General features: G+C 43.4%; 1 protein-coding gene across 1 annotated transcript in view; it reads right to left on the bottom strand.

The window, feature by feature from the left end:
* Positions 1–18,516, bottom strand: part of LOC128299930 (fasciclin-2) — a 55,313-nt gene extending 36,797 nt beyond the window's left edge. The window contains exon 1 of the mRNA XM_053036085.1: positions 18,240–18,516. Coding sequence (XP_052892045.1) covers positions 18,240–18,312 — 73 coding nt within the window. The 5' untranslated portion in view covers positions 18,313–18,516. The remainder of the gene's footprint in view (positions 1–18,239) is intronic.
* Positions 18,517–18,956: the final 440 nt, after the last annotated feature.

Below are 18,956 nucleotides of genomic sequence, written 5' to 3'. Positions count from 1 at the left end.
TCTTTTCTTACTGCAATATTTATTTTCGCACTTCGATATCGTAATAATCAAAATTTTGCAACCACACCATTACCGTCGGTGGTGGTGGTGCCTATCATAAATGGTTTACAGGGTTTAACAGTCCTGAAAACAACTGTCCACTTGATTATAACAACCGTCTCTTTGATTAGTCACCACTGTCTACCACTTGTACACACGTCACACGGCGTAAGCTACTCTGTCCAAATGATTAACACAATTGTCAATTTCAATTGAACAACTGTCATTCTTGCTATTCAAGCTATACCTTTATGATGTACATGCACATGTATACCTGCTTTTCTAGATTGCTTAAATTATTGTGTAAAGATGAGATCTGCGAAAGGATAATCACTTTTTTCTAGTCCTTAAAATACCAATTATCCTTTTTATTTCTAAAGATGAAGACGTTCTTTTTATTTTTTGCCTAACTTAACTCTACAAAATAATTTAGGTAATATAGAAATGCTAGGTGCATGTACATCATAAAGATATAGCTTGAATAGCAAGAATGACAGTTGTTCAATTGAAATTGACAATTGTGTTAATCATTTGGACAGAGTAGCTTACGCCGTGTGACGTGTGTACAAGTGGTAGACAGTGGTGACTAATCAAAGAGACGGTTGTTATAATCATGTGGACAGTTGTTTTCAGGACTGGTAAACCCTGTATTTATTTCTATTGCTATCAACACCACACATTTCACCATACCACCCCCGCTAGCATACCTCTCTCTCTCTCTCTCTTACTCGTTTCATAATTCCCGGAAGATGAAAAAAAACGCCCCGCATCCATAAACGATAAACATGGAAAACTTTGGCAAGCGCAACAACGTCCAGCGTGGAAATATCCTTCCCCACACACGTCAGCATGTCAGCAGAGAATCTATGCCTTTCGACGAAAACTCTCAGAATGACTCCCAAGGCGATCGTTCCAAGGCCGAAACGATCCGCGACAATGATGACGATGGCGTGGCGGCGGTCTGCAACAGCAACAAAAGTCCCTTCCCGTGCGCTTTGTGTCTGTAGACGTCTTGTCGTCTGAGGCGCACAGTAATGCTGCAGGTCCAGCAAACACACTACGCACTTTTCAACACCTTCAGCACATTATTATCAAACGTACGCAATCCCTCGATTCCGATCTCGTTCACACAGCACAGCAGGGAACGGCCACAGGACTGTGTGTGGTGTAGCAAACGGCAGAGAGAACGCGCTACACATAAACATAGCATAATAATAAAAAGTTAATTATCATACCATTTGTGTAGCTATTCCCTTGTGCACAATGGCAACGAGGCAATGAGGGCCGGCTGCCCTAGGGTAGGTAGGGGTGGCGTTGGTATTTCGGCTTGTGCAAGAGAGGGTGTTTGGGTTCGAATTTCCTTCGCCAGTGGGAAGACTTATCGAACCGAGCATCGGAACGTGGAAAGCGCAAATGAAACGTCGCAACAGAAATGGAAATGGAAATCGCTTTAGTGTTCGGGTTGAGGTTTTTTTTACCGATTTTTGAAATTGGAAGCAAATGTAAATATCGACACATTTATGCAAAACAATTTCGACAGCTCACTGGAATGTTTTTTCCCCTTAAGATAATAGTTAATTAAGTGAAAATATGGCGCTTTTTAAAAACAAAAATAAAAACATTTCTATCTTATTGATAAAAAATGACTTGATAAAAGAATGCTTAATCCAACATCCAACATAAATAAAAAAACGAGACTATGTTGCAGCACCCTAACCAGAAGGCGGCTGACGCCACCACTTGTGATAAGTGATTTATGTTTTGTATTTTCCAGCATCTTGCTTCCTTTTTATTCGTTCCTCACCGAGCCACCACAGCCAGAAGAAGACCCCAAAATATCGCTGGCCAAACTATCCAATTATGAAATGCATTATTCTTGTCTTTCAAGAATGTTTGCCCTTTAGCATTAGCTTCCATTCGTTAATGGGTGGATTTTGAGAATTTCAAACGCGAGAACAAAGAGCCCGGGATCCAATTCTGTGTCCCGGGCGGTGCTCTACCAGTGTAGGTGCGTGTGTGTGTTATGAAATATATGAGTTATGGGCACGACACGGCACGATGATGCTGAGAGATGTTCTGGTATTTGAGGGAAGCAAAAAAAAGCAAAAACACACGAAAAGAAATCATTCATTATTACTGACTGCTTTGTCTTCTAGGCATCTCACGCTTGAATAGTTTATTTTTTATGCTAGAACCATGCTGTCTGCAGTCAGCTAGCTTTCAAGTATTCGGAGAGCAAACGTAAACACACAAATACACCAACAGTGGAAAAGTCAAAGAAAAACAAAAAAAAAATACGTCACGGCTTATCTTTGGAAAAGTTGAAAGGCAACATCAAGATAAATGGCGCATAAATTTTACGCTCATTTGCATGTTTATATCGCAGGATTATTTTAAACGTGCTGTTCATCGGTGCACATAATCGATATTTGATGTGAAACTGTGACGACGTGTTTGATGAAAATTTCAAAAATAAATATCGTTCGAGCTTAGCAACATTAAGTTACTTTCAAATAATTTTCCAGAGTGAGCAACCGTTTGTACACCAAATGAAAATGTTTTAATGTGTTATCCAACTAAAAACAATAGTTTGTTGATGACTTTTCCATCATCAGAATCTCCTATATCTCCAGCAAAAATCTGCATTCAACGCTTTGGTTGGGGGGAAAATCTTTAAGAATGCTTTAAGAGGAAGAACTTCGTCTCCAAGCTGCTAATCATAAAAGCACCAAAGCACCACAAACTAAAGCGGCAAGTAAATCAAAGAGCGAAACAAAAAGAGGAAAGATTCGACAAGGTCATCGTGAAAATGGCACGTTTCAGGGACGTGATTAAGATGATGCTAGGGAAATGTTTCAATTACTTTGCAGTTTCTTACGTCGATGCCTGCTAAGATGAGCGAGAATAAACTGAACCACACAGAACACCGAGAAAATGGAAAGTTAGTGGGGGAAAAAATGTAGACATCGAGCTGCTTTGTCCAACACATCCCAGGGTGTTCAAATCCAAAAAAAAAACAGGGAATTAGGTCTCGGAGTGGAAAGTGTGGCTAGAACCAGGCTGTCAGTTTCAAATGATTGAACGATTCGCCACCATCGGGCCCCGAAGACTATTTGGAACGGTTAACTATTTGTCAACAGCTTTGGGCAGTATATCCATCCAGGCTTACCAGAGGGTGGGAAAATAAACTGTTTCAACTATGATCGGTTTATTTGTGTCATCAGGCGCGGGGCTTGGGTGGTGCTGATTGCTAATAATCAACCACTCAGAAAGCCTCTCACACACGAGTGGAAGTTTCTCCTCACTAAAACGCCGCCGCGTGATCGTGGATTGGTGAAATCAATCATCATATTTTATCCTGCCAAGAGACATAGACAAAAAAAACACACACACACAGCTTAACTTATCTCACGCCAAAAACGGTTACAAATGACAAGTCAGCTACAAGTCAGAGTCCACCAGAACGGGACGAATGTGACACGATTGGAATACGTTCCAATATTTGGCGTTTGGCCACACACACTATCGCTCACCGCGGCAGCATAACATGCTAACGGTACCGGAAACAGGAAATGTCATCGTCGTTTCGTGCGCTTTCATCGTCCCATTAAACAGCATGTGGATTTCGCTTTTCACTAATTTTTCCTTTCCCTTACGTCAATTATAAACGGTTACAGGCTGTCATTCAAGCAGCAGCGAGTCTCGTGACAGCGCGAATCTTCGCGCAGACTGGAGGTGTATCGAATTGAGTTCGGAAATGTGTTGTGACTGTTTCTGCACGTGGACAGATGATGTGCACACTGTCTAATCACATCGATACAGTACACGAAGAAGCGTTAAGGTTTTACGTTTTTTTGCTGACTGACCAACCCCAGTCCTGGGGCCGATGTATGCACGATCACATCATGGCGTGTTTATTAATGAGCCAAATGGTGGTGTTGGTCGGTTATGGTGATGCTGACAGCAACGTGTCAATACGGGCCACCATAAGCCCCCGGGCGGGTTGAAAGATGATAGGAAGAATTTAATCTTTTTCCACCCGCGCGCTCCCACCCGCGCGGTGTGTGTGTGGTTCACCGAACGTCCAAAGCGCGATATAAAATGGAAGTTGATGCACTGGAAAAATTTAAACGATCAACGGACTTTTATCTCTGGCACGATCGAGTGCGTCCGGCCGGTCACCGGAGCAAGGGAATGGGGGAAGGGGGGGACAAAAAACGCTGGAGTAGCGCTACTTCATTGTGTGACCGCGACTGCATCATCATCGTTTATGAATGAATGAATGTGAGGCTATCATTTGTTTTAATTGAGTACGCGTCGGCACATTCGCAGCTTCCTACCGAACCACCCACCCGGGTGGGAGGCCCAAGTGTCAGTTTCGTGCGAAAGTAATGTTAAGCGTGTGAGAGCCAGGAAGAAAATGCATGTATGAATAGTCGAACTGGCATTAATAAAATAACACTCCCGGCCCTGTTCGCGGTCGAATGCCACGTCGAATGGTATGGGACAGAAGCATCAAAAAGGGGACCCGCCGCACGGATGTGTGTGTGGCTTTGCGTCCACCTCGCCTTTTGAGAGCCAATGTTTATCGCGGCACGTCAAAAGGGAACGAATTGTACATTTCTGTTTTATTGATGAGCGCATTATTGTAGTAAAGTTGATGACACAACAAGCGGTATTTTAATGCTCGGTGGGTGGAAGTATTTCAATACCGCCAATTACACATTCCCGGAGGCTGTGGTCGTTTGTTTGATAGCGCATAAAGACCCTCAAAAAAAAAAACATCGTTGAAGTTTTGCAATGCGTTTTACAGCTATTTGAAATTTTCCATCCAGGAGAAATATTATATTCCTGGAAGTATGACTATTTTGTGCCAGAGATTGCCATTACAAATTGCGTCAAGTCTCCACTAGACTTCCGTTCAGCAATCCGGGTTTTCGGCCATATCGCAAACGATCGCACAGCATATCAACAAGCTTGATAGGTTCACGGGTTTTGCATCGCCAGCAAAAGTGGAGAGACTCACTCGACGCTGTGGGCAAATGATTGCAGCACAGGCGTCATATAATTTGATGATCGTTGGCAAATGCGAATCAACAGCCGCCTCTTCATTGCAGCCATCATATCACGCTAGACGACGACACGCGGCCTACTACCGCGGCCTACTGCACATAATGTGATTAAAGCGAGCATCTGGCATGTTTGCGCATCAAAATTTCCACCAGTACGAGCCGGCGGCCATGGTGTTATGCTGAATGGCGCACGAATTAAAGGCATCTGGCAAATTGGGGCATCAGCCCCCGCGCGCGCTTCGACTGTCAAAGACTGAAATTATCCCTTCAGCTTTCTGCTATCGTGCCGTCGTCGTCGCACGATTAAGATGCCCTCCCCTGAGAGCTCGCTAACTAGTGCATCAAACGTGTGCTGCTTTACAGCGGCGTTAAGTGTGGCCGTTCCTGTGTTCTTCTTAGATGTTAAAGAAATTCGCAATAGAAACCATCCCGAAGTGGGTACGTAACCTCGACCGACTTTAGGTTCGCTCGGCCTTCTACGTGGTGGGGGGGTTGGTAAGAGCTTTCTAGTAGGACCATCTGTCTCCGTCAATGACTTTATCCATGCTTTACCTGTGAATAGAAATAGAAAAAAAAATGCGAAAAAGAGATCATTAAAAGTGGGATTATGAACTACTCCTTAACTAAATCATTACCCGCTAGAGTTAATGCTATTGAGCAACTTGAAATTAGACCGAAAAGAATACGGATCTCTCCCTCTTTTGGTGCGTCATTTAAATGCAACACTTGAGAGGTGGAGCGGATCGTGGAAAATGGAACTTAAGTTTGTAAAGCAACCCACATAACGCACTTGAGATTGTTTCACGGTCCAAAATTGAACAGTTGGGAAGGGGGGAAGCAATCTCTAGGTGGAAATCTGACGCTCGTAATTATTTGTGTTTCATCGTAATGATGCGCTCTCATGTGGAGGCTTAGAAGTAGAAGAATGATTTGGAGAGCAAGTTTTATACAAATATAATCTCGCAATCTAGATAAAGACTCGTACCAACTGAAGATAATTAATGTTTTAACAACTTTTAAGACATCGTAAAGTAAAAGTGTCAGGAATTAAAAAAAATCAATATCTTTCGTTAATGAAACTATGAATTATGTAAACGGCATAACATCATGAAGTAAAGTATAAAAAAAAACAAACATTTTGTGACTGCTGACAGCTTAACTTTACCCTTTGACTTTGACCGATGAACAACGGCCAACATGACGAATTAAGAGAACCCTTTCTTGTACTTCGGCTGACATTATTCTCCCTACCTCCACACTGCGCTAAATCCAAAAATGCCTATCCTGTCCTCGGGTATGAGTACACCCAACACGTCACCCAGAACAACGCTCGGCAACAATTCTAACAAAACGGAAACAACCAAACTTCCTGTGTGTGTGTGTGTCATTCAAAAGCCACAGATTTCCGTTTCCGTCCGCTTGAAGGTCGCCACAGAATGTGGATCCCTTTCATCAACGACCATGATGATGATGATGTTGATGATGATGGTGCCGAAACGCAAGCAACGCACGCAGCACGCACTGTTGTTCCATGAGAAAATGGAAAACATTCGGACCACCGCGGGTGAGTTAAAACAGGAAACTATGTCAGCAGAAAAAAGCGGCCGACACAAAACACGACCGATCCGCAGGGAAACGGCGCGGCTCGTGTTTTGCCGGTGAGGACAAGCGTCATCTATTCGTGTTTTAATTAGTGTTCAACCTCGAGCAACGCGGGAATGGGGGAGGAGCAAGGCCATACTTTCAATATGATCCCCAAAGCCATGGCGCACCTGGAAAGGACACAGCTCCATCCATCCTGCTGCTGCCTATATTCATTCGCTTGCCCCTGTGTGACTATATTCTTCATAATAGACAGCAGAGCGTTCCAGCCATCTGCTGAGGTTGGGCTTTCAATTAGTACGCCATATCCTGACGGTGGTTTTGTTTACCGACTTTCGGCCTCTCTGCAACGCGAACGGGGCCGGAAATTACTGAAACCACATCATAATGTACGTATGAAAGCTACAGACAAGGAAGCTCGCGATTTCATCCATCCCGAACGATGATGAACGTGAGTCGAGTAGCGCACAAAGTGCCGGGGAAGGTGGAGTACAGCCTAAAGGAGTGAGCTTACACAATGGCAAATCTCAGTAGACCGAGAACGCACTTTTTACGCAAATTGATAGCGTGTTTTATTACGCGGTAGCTAGGAAAGATTCTGAAGATGATGCTGTTTTGTTGTTGCGTTGTATTGAATGTCAATAAGCTATTTTTTGATTAAAATATACCAAAGCGCTAGCCAGGATTGCAAAAAACAATATCATCGTAGCTCCAGGGATAGTTTGTTGAACGCATATTTATACGATGAAATTAGATACTTTAAGCCTTATTTCAATGAATATTGTACACGGAACTAACTGAGCTGTGATATGTCTGTGTTCAAGCATATCAGAGATCTCCTGTGCCTTGGGGACTATGTAACCTAACTGCTAGACACACTAATTATTGAGGAGAGAGAAACAATTCTCGGCTACGGAAAGTCTATGTTGAGTTAAATCTAAAAATTTCGTTGCAATAAACTAAAAGCTAAAGCACGACGGCATTGGTTCACCTTCAACATAAGTGGCTAATAAATGCCTTAATGCGATACTCTCTAATTTCTTGCGCATTAAATAAAAGAACACGTGATTTTGCCTGTCGTTGATGTCGCTGTGTGTCCACACTCTGATTTATTTCCGTCTGTCACTGAACTGTCAAATTTTAGCTTGACTGACAGTTATGTTACGTTTACGTTTAGATGCTATGTTTGGTTGCTGGAGTTTAAACGCTACAGCCTTCACAATATATTTATTGCAAAAGTTTAGTAAATCATGCGGATAATCAATTCTATTGTGTTCCTTTTACTACCTACAAATTCTAATCAATTGAAAAGTTGAATATTAATCAAGAAATAGGACGCCAGCCAGTTCGAGTATGGTCGAGCAACCATATTAATTCCAAAAATTTTATCTAAAACAACTACTGTTCTGCAGAACATGCGCTGTCCTTATCATGAGGCTAAAATATTCTAGCCTGTATAGTTGCTTATGTGCTACACATCGTGCATGGATGGATTATTTCGTGGGGAGAATTTGTGGCAAATTCTACCAACTCTAAGCTCATCCCAACAAAACCCAAGAGGAAAATTGAAACGAAATACCTATCAGCGGGTGGCGGTGCTGGCTGGCTTCAATTTTGCCAACATACTGCACCTAACATTCCACACTACAACTTCTAAACTATCGTGCGAAAATTATAGTTACTCTTCTCTTATGGCTCCACTTTGCTATCGTGAAACAAATACCGCCACAATAGATAGGGTGCTAGTTGCTTCGGTACACATACTTTTACTGAAGCTAAACAACGTTATGCTAAAAGAATTTGTTCATCATTTAAGTATTTTTGTAAACTCTCGTCGGTAATTCGTATCGGCTAAAAATTTGCAATCGTTTTTATGTTTTACTGAAGAAAGCCTATCCAGTTGAATTTTCCGGGTTGGCCAGCGGTACGAACAATTTTTCACCCCCAAAACTCCACGCTGTCAAAAGGAATTCGGCTTCCGGTGTGAGTGAATATGGTTGTGGAGTAGAGACTGTTTTATAGCTTCATCCCAAAGCTGCCGCGCGTTAGTAACAAATCAAAACCGCAGCTTTGGAAAATTTAGGCTCATTTCGGGTCGTTCCCTTCCGAATGGGTGGCAATTTGTTCCACAGGCCGAGCCCCATGATGGTTTTATTGTTTTGCAGTTCGGCTGCGCTGGTGCTATAGTTCGTGTGAAAGTAGAACAGTAACAGCATAGTTGTGTTTTTTTTTTTACCAAAAACCGGCACAAAACTTTTCCAGCACTGGCCCGGTGCACCGCCTTTCCGTGAGGGGGTAAATCGAGCTGAGGTTGGGAAAAATGAAAAGTAAATCGATTGTATTACATTAAAAAAAAGCACGAACACTCACAGCCGTCTTTTGGACCCCCCTCTCTTTGATGATCTGTTTGACCCTCAATGGGGGGGTTAGAAGAGTGACCACGGCAGTACCCACTATCGGTACCCACACGGAGTGTTCGTTTTGTCGTGTTTTTAATTGCTTCATGCTTTTTAATTACCCCACACCGTTTGGGGTTGTACAAATGGAAAGTTCTCACGTTTCCATAAAGCTTTTCTTGTTCCGTACGCTGAACACGGCGGCTGTTCCAGATGTAGCGTACCGATATTTGTTTGTACGGGACACATTACATGCCGTGTCCGTCTTCCTTTCCTTTCTCTAACGGTTTGTTGGACCCATGTGTCACCGAGGGTCAGAGCCCGGTCATAAAGAGTGGTAGATTGTGAAATATTCACCTCGACTTTCACCTGCTCCAGAATGGTGTCTCGTTAGTTAGAGCTGTTTGTACTAATTTATGTACTTTTGTTTTACTACACCACACTTATAGAGAGCTTATAAAATAATTAACCATAAAATTAGAGCTTAAATTACAACTTTCCTATATCTAAAATTAAGTCATTGCGTTAGCGCACAGAACACGATGCAATTTAATTAATTTAAACTTTTCTGTCGATTCCCCGGATTGAGCACTGTTCAAACAAGCTAATGAAATTTGTTAGGATCATAGCGAACATCAAGACCACTCTGGCTCGAATTGAGCCTGGAACACATGTTTCCTTTACAGCGAACGATGAATAGAGCCTACACTACACGCTCGGAATGCATTCTGGATATGAAACCGGATGCAAAACGTAATTCTCTGCCGAGCCAGTGGAAGTATATCGGAATCGGATGCATGTTTCGACTGTTGGACGTTCGCTAACGCTTGTAACAGTACAAATGTTCTGAGGTGTGTTTCGAGATGGGACAGGACGGGAAGGATAAGGGATTGCACAAAACCACCCGTGATGCACCGAATGCATCGCAGCATCGCATTGCAAGCGGTTTGCATGTACGAAAGGTCAGGTGTGTTACCGAAATGCTGTAACACACGCCTGCTGTGTGCATCGAGACTGCGGTTTTCGTAGGATGCGCGCAACATTCCAGCCAACGGTTGCTAGATGCAATTGACAACGTTAACAAAAAACGAGCAACAGTCCACATGGTGGAGTGCCAATTTTGAGTAAACCTGAATTAGCAGTTGCACCGTTGGCGGTTATCGGTATTGTTTGAATTTTGGGACAAAGTAACAAGTCTGTAATCAATTTAACGGATATCCTAATTTCGGGAATACATGCGAAAAAAAAGCTGTTCATGGGAAACCCTTTTTTTTGGAAACATAAATTAAATTGATACTTGCATTTTGCTCACAGTTTGACAGTTGGCTGTCGTTGGTACTATGGTTGGATTCTTCAATACTACAATATTCTTCAGCTCTCCAACGCATTGAGTTCGACATTCATCTAACCAAAATGTCAAGAAGATTGTGCCATACACTTGACGGTTATACGTTAAGAAAAAAAAACAAATCGTGAACTTCCATTATATGTTCCATCCATTCCCATTTTCTCAGGTGAAAGGACAGAAACAATCCCAGCCACGACGACGGTGGCGCTTGTGCTGTGGGGCGATTGGAGCTGATCTCGTCATGGATGGGTGCAGTTTGCTGATGGTGGGTCGGTTTGCACCTCATTATGCTCTCGCTTGTGTGCCCAAATGCCCGAACATGGCCTCTTGTGTGTGTGTGTATGTGGTTTTCAGGCATGAAAGCAATTCCAACTCTTTTGACAGGCCTCCTCTCTGTGAGTGCCCAGCACGGAGGGATTTGAAGGAGTGCACGTCACGTTTCCTTCACATCAAGGTATTTCCGACTGCAAATAATAATAATGCTGCAATCGTAAAACACACCACCAACGTTTGAAAATATGCCCGCTTGGAAAGAGAAAGAGCAAGCAAAAGAGGACGAACACAGACGAACCATGGCGTGGCGAATGAGATTTCCACCGTGAGAATGTCATTCCAACGTGTTTGCACGTTCGTGCCGCGAACAATTCGCGATTTTCCAACTCCCCCCCCCCCCCCCCCCCCACCGGTTGTGGTTCGCCTTTTTGCTAAAGCGAGAAATCGATGGCATATTTTTCCGCACAAACTTGAAATGCGGCAATGATGTTGATTGTTACACCGCTGAATAAATGTTTCTCCGGCACAGAGGGAGGACTATGGGATCGAACGGAACATACGGAAAAATTTCCGCTTATGCTGCAAGGAAAAGATCACAAGTTACACGTTGGATCAAAACGGAGTGCAACGGATGTGTGTTTGAAGATGGTGGGCTATCACATTCTTCTGCATTGTGCACCGTTCTGTTTCTTCTCACATGGGAAACGCGTTTTTCCTCGCCCCCTCATCGAAATGTCGCCCGCAAGAAGTGACTACTTCCGGCGGCGGGTGTATGCAAAAGCAACCGAACGCTCAGACAGTAGAAAACATACCACACAAAAGAGTCGCTGAAGCATAGGATGAGCGATTCTCGCATCCCGTGTGTCAATGGCGATGAATGAGACGTTTGATCCGTCGTGTCCGACGGTACACGACCACAGGGGGTGTGCGCGCGAGCAAAGTGACAATGATGGCACACCAACCAGCGACGGTTACGATTTGGTTGAACAGTTTGGTCCGATGCAACGCGTTGCACCTTTCGCAGTCACCATCACCTAACACCCCTCTGTACCGGGTTTTCCATCGTGGTTGCAACATACCATTTCACTGGCCACATCCGCTACTTCCTGCACGTCACCTGAGTCGTATGGAACGGTTCTGCTTTGCATTCCGAAGCACTGTTACCGATCCGTTGCTATTTACCGCAAAACGAATTATGCTTGCCGTTTTAAATGAGACCAACAGCGGATGGAACGGTGGCAAAAAATTGGAACATATGAAAATGTGAACTGCAAATAGAAATCTGACGTGTACTCGCTGAATCTGATCTGATTTTGTTGGAACATATCGATGGCAATGTTTAAGGAAATTTTAAAACTCGACTCTGTTTATAAACGCAATTCTAAGAGCTGGGTAACATTTTTTATTGTTTTTGAGTTGGTATTATAGAATAGGTTGATCAAAGTTATGCATTAACTTAACCAACAAACCAATTAACCAATTCAAACGATTGGTGTTATACCAAGGTCTGTGTAGGATAGAGGTCGAGTAATAGCCAAGATAGAGGTTCGCCATTTTGGATTTCATTTGACGTTTGATCGCCCGTGTAAGATTCCTTGCGTCTAGCCTACTTGTTTACTATATCGCAAAGTTTCACAATTAGCTTGGTCGTTAAATGTTTCCTTTGTTTTGAATACCTTTATTTAAAACAGCAAACTGTTGATGATTTTATAAAGTGGTGTGCGGTCATCACCTATCAGTGACCCTAACACCAATCGCCAATAAGATCTGCAGATCATATTCCGGACTAAAATCGAAAAACAGCGACACAAATTTATAACCAAATCTAAAACAATAAAAATCTTGTTGCTATGACCGGCCCGATTAATCAACACAACACAACAAAACATTTGAATGGAAAAAAGGCGTCCAAACGTCAAATCACGTGTAACGAACTTTTGGATACTTGTCAATTTGCTCTATATTACTCGACCTCTATACAGACCTTGGTATTATACAGACTCGTATAAAGAAGTCGACTCTATGACTTTCAACTATAAACATCCTCATTTGACATTCGCGGAAATTAGACATCTCCGTGAATCTCCATTTTAATACTATATCTCTCGCAGATCTCAGATTACCTGCATTTAAAACGAGGATCTCGTGTTATGGACATAAAATACACCCAAAATGCACCACTTAGAGAAATGCCTTGCTGCAAATATTTTACCCCCAGCCAAGTTCCTTCCTTCATTAAACAGGGAAATGGAAGTACAGATGAGTTTATTTATGTTTCGAACCTACCCCCTCTTCGACGTTGGGAGGCCCAACCCAATGCCTTGGGTGAATTATTCTGCACCGCATCATTGCAAACCTCACAACGCACACACCGCAATGTTCTTGCAGGTTTATTTCGGTACCGTGACTTGCGGACTCCGGTTGGGAAGCGATGCATCACAACACAAGTCAAGGCCACAAAAATAGAACCCGCTTGCTTGCTGTACGGTTCTCACACTTCAGGGTCGGGCGTGCAGGGCGTGAGATGCACCGTATGCACCGTACGATAGCATCACTTACGAGAACTGCTACCGCTGCTGAGGAGAGCACATTGCAATGGGTGTATTTTTAACGCTGGAAAAATATCATCCGCATGTGCAAATTTGTGTCGGAGGATCTGTGCGCTAATCGCGATGAGGATCGTTAGCTTAATTCCATGCGTATCATGAGCGGGTAAATATTGTGAATGGAAGGAGCGTGTACTGTGTGATGCTGCTTGGTTATTGCGGCAAGAGCATTACGTTGATGTAATTATTGAGTCACGAAAAACACATTTACATTATCCTGGGAATATATTCTGACTTCCAATAGAAGAGAGTCAATACCGCGAGCAGTCTCCGAAGAAGTGTTTTGGTAGCGGTTCTGTTGTGCGGAGACTGCTTAACTATTGGACAGCTTAACAAGGCTTCTAGCAAAGCCATTATACTGCTAACGAGTTTCATAATGCTACATTGGTCATTCGCAATGATAACATTCTTTCAATTAGTGCTCATTATATTCAAACCATTAAGATAACACTGCTTGACGTTGCGTTCCTAAACGAAACCAACCAGGTAAGAGGCAATAAACCAGACGTTTTCTGCCGGAAGTCGCTAACAGAATTTTTAGCTAATCGATATGCGACCGATGTCATCACCATTCCCCATCGCCATCATTAACCGGTGACATAAGCACGACGCATATGGTCGGCGCATAAGAAGGCAGCATAAGCATACACACCGGAACCGGGGGCATGATCGTGTCTAACCGACGTATTGGCAGTGTGAGTTTCATGAGCCACGGCTTCAAGCCGAAGCGGAAAGGCTTCTCACATTAAGAACTAATGAGAAAAAAATAAGCCACCGGTCGTTCCGAGGCACACTGCGGTCATAAAAGCTAAGCGTTAAGCTGAATCCTCCAGAGCCCTATCCAGGAATCCCATCCGGGCTGGTGGAACCAAGACAGCGCTCCCTTTGGGGATGACCTTCAGCTGTTTGGTGGAGTTTTTTTTTGTGTGTGGCTTTGGTAACTAGATACGAACGATGGGCGCTAACATTATTGATGTGGATATGCCCGAGCTTGTTATCGGAAGTCAGCGTGGTTATTGATTTTCGTTGTCGTCTACAAACCCACATAAAACTGGCCCCGGAAAGACTGGACACGGGTGAGAGACAGTAAGGGACAGTTGCATCGCAACTGCTTGCCTCAGTTTTGTCCAATAGGTGCACTAATCAGGTGCACCTCTTGTATTACGTAGTTTCCTGTCAAGGTGTCTGTTTAAAATGCGGCAAATAGTAAAGCCACCATGTGTTGGAGGATCAAATGTCATCGGTCTGTCACGCATTAAGGGAGGTAATAAGTGAAAGAAGCGATGGCGACGTGACTGACTTACGTATTGCAAAAGCTGATTCTACAGGGAGAACTGCTTTTTTTATTCTTGGAACAAATATAGACCAGCTGGAGGAAAGAGCCCTCCACGCTAAGGAGTCATAAAAAAACCCACGAGATAGAATTACGTATATGTCTTGGGGAATTATTGGAAAGAGCTCGACGAAAATAAGGATCGAAAGAAATAATGATGTAATGATAAGAATGTAATGATTTTTTATGTGATGTAGTTATAACAATATTGAAGACATTACGTTCTTTCGTCTGCCGCATTATGATTTACACACCTTATTTCTATCGCAGAGCCCATTGCTTTTCTTAGCGCCGATGATACTTGTGAGATTTGATCCACGGTCTTCGGTGTAATAAACTTAGACCAACGGAATGTACCAATCTTTTACAACAAGACATGCTTAGCACAAATTTACTCGTCATTCTACAAATATTCAGGTTTATTTGTTAACAATTCTACAAGGTTTAATGGAAAACTGTAATTCCTCTCGTACGAAACAGCGCACTTGTGTGATTTGAAGCCGTGCTTCATTGCAATATTCATGACATCCTACGTCAAAACCATGTGTCGGACGTTTCGCGGTGCAGACGAAGGCTGTCCATCACAACCCAATTAAATTTGGTTTCCCGTATCGGTACCGTATGATGATGATAAAGAACCTGGACTGGTGTTGTTGTTCTGGTTGATTAATAATACTGGTCCCTTTCGGCAAAACAATAGCGTGCGGATCGAATTTTCCATGAAATGTCAGGTCAGTCCGACCCCGTCGTCAGTCAATCCGCCGCTGCCGACGACTAAAAGGGCAGCGAACATAACGAACATATAACACCTAAAAATAGTCCCATAGCCAATGAGACCGGTACGTTATGCGAGTGTCGATACAGTTGCTTGCACCAGAAAGTTCGAGTTCATCACAAGCCCAAAGGCCCATCGATCGGATGTCGATCCGACATTATCGAATCGATATGGGAGTTTTTTTTTTGGTTGGTGTCAGCCAACTGCCAACTATTTTTTCGCTCGTTTCGTGGTTTCGTTCCGCTGTCCGCGATGTGGAGAATAGCAGTGTCTTCGACTAATCCACTGACCGTTCCTCCACGGACGTTGAGTGGACAAGCGGAAGAATTTACGTAAGGTGCAGTGTGCTTTACCCAGTGTTGCCCTGTGTCGGCGGGTGTTTGGAAACATCTCCGATCGGGCCACACAGAACGGTCATCGAGATTGGATACATTGATCGAACCGATGGAGTTACCAGTTTCAAAGCAGAAAACGTTTGCCATCTTTCACACGTCTTACAGCTCGCCGTTCGGTTCTCGCCGTGTTTGAACACTTTTCTAACACTTTCGTTCCAATTTTACGCCACACAATCTTCCACCCACATACAAACACACACACTCGTTCCCGGTCATTGGCTAATGTTTTGGCAGGCGGTCAAGTTGAAGCGTTTGCGATGGATGATTTTTTTCGTGTGTGTCCTAACCCTGCCTTAAACCCGTGGTTGGAAATGGAATGGCACTTCCCCCGTTTCCCATTCGGCTGTGTGTAACTAGCTGCTCTCCGTTAGTGCTTTTGGTATTCGCGACGAAACTCGGTGAGGTGACCTGATGGAATTTTCTATTTCTGTCATGCGGCGTACAACCCCGGGCCCCCCGGCACGGATCCGGGGAGGTGTGCGTTTCTCGTCGCGGTGTCATACAAACGACCGTCGTTTTCTCGACGCAATTTCCTTCGCCTTATGATTCCTGTCCTCGTGTGTTTTCTGGTGCCTTTTCCACCATCCAAAAAAAAAAAAGAAAACCCTCGCTTCCTCTGTTGAAATGCCATTTTGTGGTTTTTGCCTTCTTGTCTAAACCGTAACCGGACCGTCGTGCACTACAATTTTTACCAAAAAAAAAACGGTTATATGGTGCAGGAGTTACAGATGCAAGTGGTTAGCGAGAGGACAGTGTATGTGCGTGGCGTGTATTTTCCCAACAGCACTTCTATTGGTGTAGTAAACGTTTATTCATTTTGTCGTCCGACCAGCAAACAGTATCCAGACCAGCTGCGAGAAATGTCCCTGAAAATATGCGGGGACTTTTCCACCATGTTATGCGACCCGTGCTTGTGCGAGGGACGGCATTGCGACATTAAATCGATTGGTTTAGTCCAGGGACGTAAGCGAAACAGTAGAATCGCGAGTTGGATGTGGGATGAGCTAACCTTGGGAGGAAGTTATTTTACCTTCGAACAGTATTACAGTCTCATGTCTTCGTTAAAGGACAATCGAGACGAATAAATGTTTGCTGTATTTCTCTTGATCGGTGTCATGGGGAATATGATTAGGACACCATTTTTTCAAAATGACGATCAACGATCAGTCAAATGTTAATGTTTAAATCAAAGTAATAAAAATGGCGAAAACAATAAGGTGTTTGTTGTCACCCCAAAGTATGCAAACAAATAACATTTCACGATTAACAATAATGAAGAATTCATAGATAATCAACGACACACTTTGTCTATACATTTTTGTCTAAAGCCTTAAGAGTTTCCAGTACAAATGTCTTCAATTTGATGTCTACTGCCGTGTGGCAGACATTCCATTTCCATCAACAAAAGTTATAATTGGATGCCGGTTCATCTCATTAAGAAGATTCCCAATTTCCCATTAGAACTCTGCATCATCACAGCGTCTTTCGCTCAGACAATTTCGCCAAAGTGTTTTAAACCCCTTTTTTTGGCAAAGCATTCGCCAAAGGGTCGTTAAAATCAATTGATATGTCACTCTCTCACTCTGCTTTTCGTGGGCCAATATTTGGAGCAATATCCCCACACGCTACAATAACACATCCTCTGCCCGTCTAGACAACAAACCGCGAGGCGTATGACGCTGTAAAACTGCGAAAGGAAACGAGCATTTTCTTCACACTGTGCCCCTTCCGATCGCATTTATGTATTCCCTATTATTACCCTGGTGCGGGGTGCAAAGTAAGATTACAAATTGTTCACTTAATTACCCCAGACCCAAACCAAACGAAGCGCACACAGAGGACGGCCGGAGTGTTGTGTTGTTGCCGTCGTTATACGCTCGTGCAGATGGTTCAAATTTCGTATCGCTTTTTTCGACCGTCGACGAAAGGTCTGATCGCATGCAAAACACCTTCCACCATCATCACACGGACACAGCGAGCGAACGCGGCAGGGTGGTTTTGTGCTCGTTGTTTATTTACTGTCAAAAGCGGGTTCCCGCATGGAACGATGCAAAAAAACGGCTGCAACCGGTAGAATTACCTAGACATTCGATGCGAGTGCGTCTTCTTCGTACCACAGAATGGTTCCCCACGCTCGATGACCACCTGTGTGGTTGGGCAATGTTTGCCCAAACAACTACCCCTTCAGGTGGGTTCTAACACCAAAGAATTCGAATGAGTTTCGATGGTTGTTTTATTAACCATCATCGCAAAATTCCAATACCGAAATGGAACATACTGTGGGGGTAAAATATAATAAATTGGCACCACAATTGCGTACCACATCCTTGGCACCAATCTTTTAAGGGGCAATAATTTAATGGAGGAGTTAATTTTTGTTTTTGCTGTTGTATTTCTTACCTGTAAGCGTAATCCAAACGAGCAGCATCATCACGGCCGCTGAGCTGCTGCTACGACCATATTGAGCTGCCATCTTGTTTCCTTTTTCGACGCGTCAGGAAGAAGCCTTTCTGTATAGCGCGATCTTGCGTGATCACGATCGTCGACGACTGTGCACACGATCACCCAGCGAAACACCCCAACGAAGGGATTTTTACAATCTTTCACACTTGTTTTCACTGTGTTGTTGGTGGGAAAATCGATAATACACTATTCACTTAGTGATGTTCTGCATCAATTAAACATTTTTACACACGCAAGCACTGAAATTATGAGCAAAACCTGTATTTAGTATTATAGAAAAAAATAACGCAAAATGCTTTAAATGATAAATAAAAACTAAACGAAACACCCATTTAAAAAATATACATTTTAAATAACACGTTTCACATCGTACGCGCGTTTAAATTTGTCGATCAACCAAACGGTCGGCAAATAAATCGATCAACCGAAGCAAACGCTACAACGCACACTTGTTTTCTTCTCTCATCGCACGCGCTTGGGCTTTGTGTGACGCATTTTTTTTTTATTTCTTCCCCTTCCTTATGTTGCCTTTTGTTCGTGGTTTGAAGCACCTTCTCACTTTCATCGCCTGTGCTTAAGGGTTGGTGGGTTGCTGCTTCAGGTTACCACCAGTGCCCATAGGACCGTGACGTCACACAGGTGCACAGGTATTCG

This window comes from Anopheles moucheti, chromosome 2, assembly GCF_943734755.1.
Source record: "Anopheles moucheti chromosome 2, idAnoMoucSN_F20_07, whole genome shotgun sequence".
Classification (NCBI taxonomy): Eukaryota; Metazoa; Arthropoda; class Insecta; order Diptera; family Culicidae; genus Anopheles; species Anopheles moucheti.
Note: the sequence above shows the minus strand (reverse complement) of the source record. Positions and strands in the feature narration are given on the sequence as shown.